General features: G+C 32.5%; 1 protein-coding gene across 1 annotated transcript; it reads left to right on the top strand.

Moving 5' to 3' along the window:
* Nucleotides 1–1,189: 1,189 nt before the first annotated feature.
* Nucleotides 1,190–3,884, top strand: LOC132732069 (uncharacterized). Its single transcript, XM_060718413.1, has 4 exons — nt 1,190–1,226; nt 1,937–2,245; nt 2,445–2,617; nt 3,376–3,884. The coding sequence occupies exons 1-4, from the start codon at nt 1,190–1,192 to the stop codon at nt 3,625–3,627; spliced, it is 771 nt and encodes a 256-aa protein (XP_060574396.1). The 3' UTR covers nt 3,628–3,884.
* Nucleotides 3,885–11,475: the final 7,591 nt, after the last annotated feature.

Here is an 11,475-nt window from a genome sequence, read left to right as displayed (position 1 = left end):
TCTTGTAAAAAGCTATTTATGGGCTAGAGCTTAGATATTTTGCATGAAACATGTTCTGGTGGATGTCTATCAAGTTTTCTTTTTAAATAAAAGCCTTAAGGTCAAAATTGGCCCTGCCACAGGGGGTCATTGATTTTCCTTATATGTATATATTTATAAAAGAAAACTTAAACAATCTTCTTTTAATAGAATGGCTGCCATAGCTAAAATTAGAAAATAACAACAACTTAACAACATCTCAACCACTGGATAATTTTACACAAAGTTTCCTTTGTGAAAATGTACAAAAAATGTTCAGATTAAGGTGACCCTTGACTCAAATTGTACTTATGGGGTGAAAAGGACAAAGTAAAATGTGTATTTTACATGATTAAACAATTATTTAGCACTACTAAGTTTCTTTATTTTCGTTTGAATTATTCTGATAGTTGCTTCTAAGTCAAACTAAACAATTCTTTGTTTTGTATGCATACAACCTAGTAAACAACATTGTATTGTTCATTACTAACTCAATATAACTATTTTAAGCCTGTACAAAAGAATAAATTTTATGTTTAACAAACATAAAATTTGCACGTGGTTTAAATGGTATTTTGACACATGAATAGTTTCCAGACAGCAAATGACTAAAAGGTATTATACATCAGAAATTGTCTGACCTTTTCTTCAATGATTGGTTATCAATAATAGAAAAAAATCGGATAGGTGTGCAAATGCAAATTATTTTAAAGAATCATTTGAATTTAAGAAATATTAAGTAAATGCACCTTCTAAGTATGCATATCTTTCGAACAAAAATCCTTTGGCTCCCTGTAGGAATTGGATGTTGGGGTAAAACCCCTTTGATTTTTAGTACTTAATGTAACATTGGTATTGGCGATGACTTCAATCATCAATTCGAATGTTCTTTTTTGTGAATAAGCGTTTAGACAAAATATTACAACAGACCGAATATCATTATTTATAAAGAATAAATGGAAACCATGTTATGTTGTATTTTTTTAAGTGGAATATTTTTTTTTTTTTGATTTGTCAAAGAAATAATTTGTTTATTAGGTAACTGAAACTGTAAGGTAAAAGCAATTTTGGTTTTCTCCCGTTGTTATTGGTTAGAAGCAATCCTATACATAAGTTTTTCATTTACTTCTCCTTCTTCATCTTCTTATAACACAAATTACGCATTTTCAAAATGGATAATGCAATACAACAAGCTGAAAACAATAATGGTTTATTTTTTATTGATTTTCCTTTCATTTTTGTTGATAATGGTATTGTTATAATTTACTAAACATATTGATTATTGAATCGCATTTCTTTTCATGTTGGTATGTGATTGATTGGTGCCCCGATTTATATCTATTTATCAATTTCCCTCAAGCTTTCATGATTTATTGAACATGACTTGAAAAATAAATATATTTAATTAGAGACTGAAACGCCTACTGCCTTCTTAGAATTTCATAGCTACAGCTATTTTGAGCTACATTTGTATTTGAATCAATGACAATTTAGGAAATGCCCTGTTGTTAAATGACTCATAAGAACAAGTGTTCTGCATTATTTGATAAGCAATTCATATATCATGTATAAAATCAAGTAAAATTTAACAGAAAAATTTACGTAATCCTGTTGGTTTGCTTTTCTTTCTTTCCTTTTCCAGTCACTCGTTTTGTTACTTCTTTATATCACGAACTAGGCAAAGCGTGATTAATGCTTACAACTTCTTACAATAAGAACATGAAAAGACCGTCAATATCATTAGTGTTGTTTATTTGCAACTATGACGACTGTAACCAATAATTGTTATGCGGACCTTTATATTAACTCAGAATCGGGGAGACCCGAGCATATTTATAATTCGCTAAACGGGGACAAATTACCCCCTGCGCCGGTAACTATAAGCTGGTGGGCAAAAAACTCGAAATTCGCTGTACAGTTGTTGTTGGACTTATTGTAATATTCGTTCTTATTGGGTGTAGTTTATCTGTTGGATATTCTATAGGGAATAACGCATGTGAAAAACGTGAAAAGAATCACTTCCATCGACATGATGAGTCTCGTTTCAAGAAAACAACTAAATTGTCGACTTTGCCGAATCGTGTTTCCACAAAAAGCAATGACTTAGAAACTACGACATCTCTTATATCTATAACGAACTCTACGACACCAGAAAAAACAACACGTATATCAGGAACAATAGTTCGGACAAGTAACTGTACAATTAAACAAAGGCCGCCCATCAAAGGTACGCCTTTGTTTTATTTGTACAAAAAATACATTGAAGCTGCATGTAAATCAAAAGAAAGTAAGGTTATTTTAAAAAGCTATTCTTTTATTCACAAAGATGATATTAGAAAATATAAGAAACATACATTTTAACAACAATTTTTGTTTCAGCACTCTCAAAAACTTATAATAAACGTTAAAATGCACTTGCATTTCAGTAAATTTGGATGGACAGACATACAGACTGTCTCGACAATCAGACGGAAAACACTGGCAATACGACGAAAGTAACCAGCAATGTGTGTCAGGGATACCAGGGATACGGCAACCACTGGATTCATTCACAAAGTTCAAATTCGTCAAAATGAACGACGGATCTTACAAAATTATGGTGAGTTTTAGTATACGCTGAAAAATAACATTTCACATGTTGTGTAATATACATAACATAACAGAGTTTGGTGCGTGATTATATTAATTAATTTATATTACTAAATGCTAGATGACATGATAATGACCGATAACAGCAAACAAGCTCGGTTTCAGGGGTAGGTTATTTAAAAAGGAGCATTGTGACCTCAATTTTTAGACCTTTTAGTACTTTAATTATCATTCTCTTCAAATCATGCAAAGTTTAAGAAAACTTTCTGTGCTAACTTAAAGTTCCCTTTGTTGTCGCATCTCTTAATAGTCAATACTCACAAAAATTTCATTAAACAAGGCTTAAAATTGTCATAGGAAATATAAAATACAAATACCTGTATGACATTTCTATGACAACATAGATGATTTGGAAAAAGAAATGGATAATGCCTTGAAATAATTTCTATAACTGATTCAAAATTCATATATTCCGTTTATATCCATGTGTTTAAGTTGAAACTTATTCTTTGATTTTCATTATTCTATTTGACCATTTAGAACGTTTGCCATTGTACTTTAAACTTTGTGTTTCTTTTGAGCTTTCAATATATTACGATCTTGTTTATGACTGGTGTAGTTTTCTTTATGTTTTTTCTTTATAAGAAGAGTACTATGTAATCAATTTCAAAATGGCATGTCATCAACGATGTCGTTGCTTTTGTATTATCATGTTCTATGCAGCATTTCTTTTCAGTCGTATAAGTTAAACTGTATCTTTATTTTCAGTCTAAATGTAGAAAAGTATTTTTGTTTGATGGCTTTGGTGTTTCTGGTGCTCATTCCAGATGTTTGAACGGAAAACAAAATCCGGACGATAACCGCATGCGTTTTAGGGTAACCATGGAAACACAGAATCTGTGTAGGATTCGGACAAAAGCAACAGGTCGCTTTTTGCGGATGGACGAAGATCTTCACGTATCGTCAATAAAAAATATCAGTGATTGCAATTCACTATTTCGTTTAGAGAAAGTACGATAAAATGCATATGATGTATTTATTTATATTTATCAATGTGTGATTATAGAAAGTAGAACAAATAGAAATTTACATGACGTTAGTTAGACAAGAACCGTTCAACATAAGACCGATGGGGATATTTCAACTTTACGACATCACAGTTTCAACTCCACGAAGTCATATTTTCAACCTAACCTTTTCACGGGTTCGTAAATTCACGATTTGGAAAGGGTTACGCAGTATGCCATATGCATTTTTTGAATGGCATACTACAACACTTCGTCGATATTTTGAAAACATCAATTAAAGGGTTATTAAAATGATAATATATTTTAGTATTTTGCATAATAAAATACCTCAGAAAGAATCCTTTTTCAATATTAAGCAGAATAAAACGCCAAGCCAAACAGAACGACCAAACATTTTTTATGCTCCTCGAGAGCATACAGTCACCGCTTTGTCCGTCCGTCCGTCCGAACTATTGTCCGGGACAGAAGTAAAAACTATTCAAGCTACTTTCTTAAAATTTCACAGATGGACGGATCTCATTGGGAAGAGGTGCAGTGCTCAAGAACCGTAACTCTCTAACATAATTTTTGAGTGATTGCCCTTAGTAGTTTTTCATACTTTATTCTAAAACTACTAAATATGTCAACTTTAAACTCAAGAGGTGGTCTCGGGGAGCATCACCGGTTCTCCCGGCTATTGTTTCAAAAAATGTGAAGTATAACTTATCTTAATTACATTGAAAACTTTTTAATATATTTTTTTTAAATAAAAGAATCAATTTACAATTGCCACTCAATTTTCTGTTTTAAAGAGTAAGGGTTTTCTTAAACGATTTTTACACATGCTTGTTAACGACGCACTATGTCATATGGTGTTTTCCAAGGCGACTTTCCTCATATAGCATAGTGTGTTGTAAGTCCCGACGCAGTATGCTATATGCGGCAATATGCTATAAGCTTGAAAATTTACAGGACGTTAAACATTTGGCCATCTCGTTTTGATAGGATTTAACTACATTTAACTACATTTTTAAAGATGTTTCATAACACGTACAATTTAACGGTGAAATATAGATCGTCTTCGCACGACTGTATCAGCAGGAGTAGACTTTCCAGAGGGGTTCGAGTTCACAACCCTCTGTAGATTCTGGTCATATATTTGAGCTAAGTGTAATAGTAATAATAATAATAATAACCATAACAATAATAATAATAATAAAAATAATAATAATAATAACAATTATACTGAACAAAATAATGATAATTAAAAGCCGTTTAATTCAATTTATTTGCGATCGGTCCGTGCGTTAAAGCATTTATAAAAGTAACGAATGTAACCGTATTTTAAAAACGTACATAAAAGATGTTCGAAAAAAAATTGTTACGTTATAGTATAGCGACGAGACTGTTATGTGGAAATATCATGGCCTGGGGCGACATCGAGGGATTTTCTCTTCAGAAAATGATCGAGGCAGTAAGGCCGAGAACTTTTTCTGTAGGGAAACCCCGAGATACCGCCCAGGCCATGATATTTTTACATAACAGTCGAGCTCGATATATTACAACTGTTTTATCGCATGATAAACCGAAATGAGAATCTTGATCGAAATTTTAATTTCAATTTATTGCTTTCCTTAATAAATTAAATTCCCTGCTCGGAACCTCGGTTACTTTTTTATGGTACATGTCAATGACCGATTTTTGTGTTTAGCTCGACTATTCGATAAGATTAAGTAGAGCTATACTAGTCACCCGAGTGTCGGCGTCGGTGGCGGCGTCGGTGTAACCACTTATGTTAAAGGATTGTGATACCTCAAATATTTTCTGTCCTTTGACATATGGCTTTGAAACTTTGCACACTTTTTCATCATTTAGCCCTCAACCTGTAGACAAGAGGAGGTAACTTTATCTAGCAGTTTGACAGAATTATGCCCCTTTTTCGACTTAAAATTTATGTTAAAGTTTTTGTAATACCTCAAAGATTTTCAAAATTCATTGACATATGGCTTTGAAACTTTACACAATTGTTCACCATCATGACCCCAACCTGTAGACAGGAGGGGGTAACTGTATCTAGCATTTTGACAGAATTATGCCCCTTTTCGACTTATAGTTTACATTAAAGTTTGCGTTCCACCTCAAATATTTTTAAAGTCCATTGGCATCATTTGTCATATGGCTTTGAAACTTTGCACACTTGTTCACCATCACGCCTGACCTGTAGACAGGAGGAGGTAACGCTATCAAGCATTTTGACAGAATATGTCCCTTTTTCGACCTAGAATTTACATTAAAGTTTGCTTTGAAGCAAGCTGAACTTTCATACACTTCTTTTTTAGCATTATAGTACTCTCTCCAAGGCCTATAACATTGATTTGTAAAAAAAATGGCCATTAATGAACTTAGAATTTTTTTACATTATCAAGGCTATTTTACTATCCAGCACTTAGAATAGTCGAGCGTGCTGTCTTACCGAAAGCTTTTGTTTCATATTTTAAACCTCATAGCGCAAGAGCCAATCAGAAGCACTTTGGGTGTTCCAGACTGGTTGGATGACCACACTAACATCGCTAACACAGGGGGCCCACACAGTGTTTGGATGGTATATACTGCTTGATAGTGACCTTAAAATGAGATTTTAGTCATAACCTTATAATATGTATATAAATATAGACAAGGGGCATTACTCGGTAAATAGAGAATTTTCGATCACCCTCAAATTCATGAGAGATTTTCCACTAATAAATTAAAAAATTCCAAAAACTATACTGCGTTGCATAGCTTATATAATCCACAATTGATAAACACTAACTCTATTTTGGTTCCCTTAGCCCATTTTACGAAATTTATTCAAAACCGTTCACTTCTGTCACAAAATTGCTTATTCGTACGAGATGTCGCAACACCAAATTCCACGGGTAAAATATCAATTTTAAAAGGGGGAGGTACAAATAAACGCATGCAAACAATAACACAACATAGTTTCTATTACCTACCTGCGCAAATAGTCGTAAAGCGCTCTATATTCGTCTGTTTCGAACGAAATTTTCAAATCAGAGCAGAATTCTGCTTCGACGTAGACATCTTGGGGATACCCCGGTCACGTGACCAGCCGTAGTATCGAGACCTTTCATTGGTTCGGTACGAACTTTGTTTATAACGACAACCAATGAAAGGTTTCCATACACCATGACCAGAATTTCCAACATGTATTCGCCGAAGCAGATTTCTGCACTAATTTGAAGATTTCGTTCGAAACAGACGAATATAGAGCGCTTCACGACTATTTGCGCAGGTAGGTAATAGAAACTATGTTGTGTTATTGTTTGCATGCGTTTATTTGTACCTCCCCCTTTTAAAATTGATATTTTACCCGTGGAATTTGGTGTTGCGACATCTCGTACGACTAAGCAATTTTGTGACAGAAGTGAACGGTTTTGAATAAATTTCGTAAAATGGGCTAAGGGAATCAAAATAGAGTTAGTGTTTATCAATTGTGGATTATATAAGCTATGCAACGCAGTATAGTTTTTGGAATTTTTTTATTTAATTAGTGGAAAATCTCGCATGAATTTGAGGGTGATCGAAAATTCTCTATTTACCGAGTAATGCCCCTTGTCTATATTTATATACATATTATAAGGTTATGACTAAAATCTCATTTTAAGGTCACTATCAAGCAGTATATACCATCCAAACACTGTGTGGGCCCCCTGTGATCGCTAATATTACCCTAACCGCCGTTTGAGTTACATGCCAAAAGGGTGATTTTTTTTAAATTTATTTCAATGATTATTGTTATTTTCTCGGGGACTTGAAATGGATGAAATTGCAAGTGTTGCTACTAATGAAAAGGTTTATGGAGGCAGTGCCTCATAGCACCGAATTAAATTCTGGAAAAAAGATTTAAAGATTTGTTATAAAAATACATTGTAACTTATGTCATTATAGAAAGTAGACCAAATAGAAATTTACATGACGTTAGTAATACAAGAACCGTTCTACATAAGACCGATGGTGATATTTCACCTTTACAACATCACCATTACAACTCCACGAAGTCATATTTTCAACCTAACCTATTCACGGGTTCGTAAATTCACGATTTGGAAGAGGTTACGCAGTAAACCATATGCATTATTTGAATGGCATACTACAGCACTTCGTCGATATTTTGAAAACATCAATTAAAAGGGTAATTAAAATGATAATATTTTTTAGAATTTTGCATAATAAAAAACCTCAGAAAGAATCCTTTTTCAATATTAAGCAGAATAAAACGTCAAGCCAAACAGACCGACCAAATATTTTTTATGCTCCTCGAGAGCATACAGTCACCGCTTTGTCGTCCGTCCGTCCGTCCGAACTATTGTCCGGGGCAGAAGTAAAAAACTATTCAAGCTAATTTCTTAAAACTTCACAGATGGATAGATCTCATTGGGAAGAGGTACAGTGCTCAAGAAGCGTAACTCTCTAACAAAATTTTTGAGTGATTGCCCTTAGTAGTTTTTCATACTTGCGACTTTTCACATATAGCATAGTGCGTTGTTGGTCCCGACGCAGTATGCTATATGCGGCAATATGCTGTAAGCTTGAAAATTTACAGGACGTTAAACATTTGGCCAACTCGTTTTGATAGGATTCAACTACATTTTTAAAGATGTTTCATAAAACGTACAATTTAACGGTGAAATATTGATCGTCTTCACACGACTGTATCAGCAGGGGTGACTTTCCAGAGGGGTTCGAGTTCACAACCCTCTGTAGATTCTGGCCATACATATGACGGGTATTTGAGCACAGTGTAATAGTAGTAGACTAATGATATCTGTCATATGTTGCGGTTCGGACCGGAATATCCGTCCCGACCCGCCCATTGGGCGGTAACGAGGCTTGCCGAGTTACTGCCCATGGGCGGGTTCCCGAGGGACGGATATTCCGATCCGAACCGCAAACATATGTTAGATATTTTTTCTTGCATATTCTGCCATATTATTTCATATTTAAAATGGTTAACCTCAATATGATATATGTTCATGGAAATTAAAGTAATTTCATCCGTAACTATTTTCTTACAATAGCGTATGAACTTATAACTCAGTTTCAGTTTCAGTTTTTATTAAACCAAGGCATATAATATGCAACTGGTTATAACAACAAACAAACAGAAAAATAACAGTCAAAAGTCACTAGTATCACAATATAAAAATACAAATATGACTAGCTTAATAAACAAAAAGGAGATCATATTGTTCATTTCAAGTTCTGAATTCAATACAACATGTATTTTATATTGTAACAAATGAGAACGGAGAATGAGAAGTATTACTTATCTAAATTTTAACATAATGTTTTTACAAAATAAAGATAATTTTAGAAGAATATTTTTTATCACAACTATTCATTAATGTGTCAAGTTTAAAAATATTGGGATGAGTGTAAAACCTGGGAATGAAGAGATTTTACGTCCTTATGTCATTAAAGTACGAACATTCAAATAAGTAAGTGAAATTCATCACCAATAGCTTGATACGGACATAAGGAACAGACCCTAATTATTATGATCAATTGCCAAGTGTCTGCCTTTTTCGATTGTAATAGGTGATTCATTGTTCTAAATTTACATAAATATTTGCCTATGTCAAAAGGAAGTACATCTAGATATTTTTTCAAAAACAATGAGTATTTTTATATATGTACTATACACTAAACACTTAGAGGATTATCAATAGTACTATGCCAATCTTGTAAAAAATTGATCTTGTAGTCTAAGCTTCACAACATTTTTAAAGTGATTAATATTATCTACCTTCTGTAAATGAAAATATTCTGACATGCCAAGATTACTAAGTGTTTCTTTCAGCAAAATTTATCCATTTAGAATTAACAATATTCCTAGAGGACAAAGACAACATTGTTTTTATAAAGAAGTTTACATATCTTATTTCCTTAGCATTTATAAATTTTACTCCAGAAACACAAAACTCTTGCTTTCACTTGTAAGGCTAATGGGAATATGCCTAACTCACCATAAACCATACAATTAGGTGTAGAAGCTTTTAAATTCAAAAATAAATTACAAAAATACAACTGAAATTTCTTCTAGAATTTGAACTTGTTCGAATCCCCAAACTTCACTTCCATAAAGAAGAATAGGTACAACCATAGAGTTAAATAAATGTAGTTGCAAAGAAATTGGTAAACACAATTTACGTGACTTTTGGATCACAGAAAACATTGCTCTTCTAGCATTATCAACAAGAATTTTCTTTGATTTCAAAAATTTACCATTATAATTAAAAAGTAACTCTCCAAGGTAAGTAAAGTTATCTACCAAATCAAGCTTTTTACCATTGTACATGAAATCAAAGTCATCCTTAGGTTTTGACTTACTAAAAACCACTACTTTTAGTCTTAGCTTCATTTACAACAAGATTCCATACATTAAAGTAGTCACTCATAGCATTCAAGGCGTTTTGCAAAACAGTTATGCTTTCTGCTAAAAGCACTGATTCATCAGCATATAACAAAAGAAACAATTTAACATAAACATCAATGACATCGTCACTAAGACATTCCCCCGAGTTGCGTTAGAGATATTTACAAGTCCTGTATATTTATTAGATACAAATTCTGACAAATCGTTCAAAAAGATAAGAAAACAAAATTGTGAAAGATTTTCACCTTGACGTACACCGGTATAACTACTAAAGAAAACTAGTCAACTCACAGTTTACTTTAACACAAGATTTAGCCTTACTGTACATATTTGTGGATTATACCAAGACACTTACCATACAATATTATGTGACAAAAGTTTGTGCCCATAAATGAAGTCGATTAACAGAATCAAATGCCTTCCTATAGTCAACAAATGCACAGTAAAGCTTTTTTATTACAACTTAAATAATAATCATATTAACATCTTTAAGGAAAACATATGATCAGTAGTACCATATTGTGACCTTGAACCCCAGCTTTGTTTCTTCGTTTAGTAAATTGTGACATTCCAAATATTCATTCAGTCTATAACTTAGTATATTGGTAAATAGTTTGCCAAACAACGTAATATGGTTATCCCTCTATAATTTTTGGGATCAGATTTGTCAACCTTATTTGTATATATAGGATCAATAATACCCTGACTCCAAATATAAAAAATACTTGAATCCAAAATAACATTTAGCAATAAACAAAAAACATTTAAAACAGATTCATTATTTACATTTTTTAGATATTCATTTAATATCATTATCAAACACAGAAGGACTTTTTATTATTTTTTAATTTTTTAGCGAACTTTTTTAATTTCCTCAATAGTTATTTCTGCATTTAGGAAGCTTATTATTACAACTTAAGTATCTCAAGATCTAAATCATCTAAATTGTCAATATCTAGATCAGATTCATTTAATTTAACAAAAATGTTCAAGAAAAACTTCCTTTCGAAATATTATTCACAGTAATCCCTGCTGTCCGTGCAGTATCTATTTAACAAATTCCAAAAAGCTTTTGGTCTGACGACTTTAACCCAAGTATCCTTTTTATTAATATTATCTTGATAAGACTTTAATTTTCTTGTTTATCATCTTTTTATAAGATTTTCCACTAGACAACGCATTGGATTGGAAAGTTAGTATCAGTCTTATTTCTTCTATAATAATTCTTATCTTTGACAAGTATAGTTCTTCTTGCTACTTTACATCAATCATCAAAACCACTCTTTGCTGACGTGAATTTCTTACGTCTTTTAGTCTTTTTTTTGTACGTATTTTTCACATCAACTAATAAAGTGACAGCTATCAGCAAGACATTAATAAAATTAGTTGAGAAACTTTCTCAGTAAAAGTTATTAATAGTAT

The sequence above is a fragment of the Ruditapes philippinarum genome, unplaced genomic scaffold (assembly GCF_026571515.1).
Source record: "Ruditapes philippinarum isolate M1 unplaced genomic scaffold, ASM2657151v2 ctg3673_1_1_1_1, whole genome shotgun sequence".
NCBI lineage: Eukaryota > Metazoa > Mollusca > Bivalvia > Venerida > Veneridae > Ruditapes > Ruditapes philippinarum.
The sequence above is the reverse complement of the archived record's forward strand: the minus strand, read 5'-3'. Positions and strand labels throughout refer to the sequence as shown.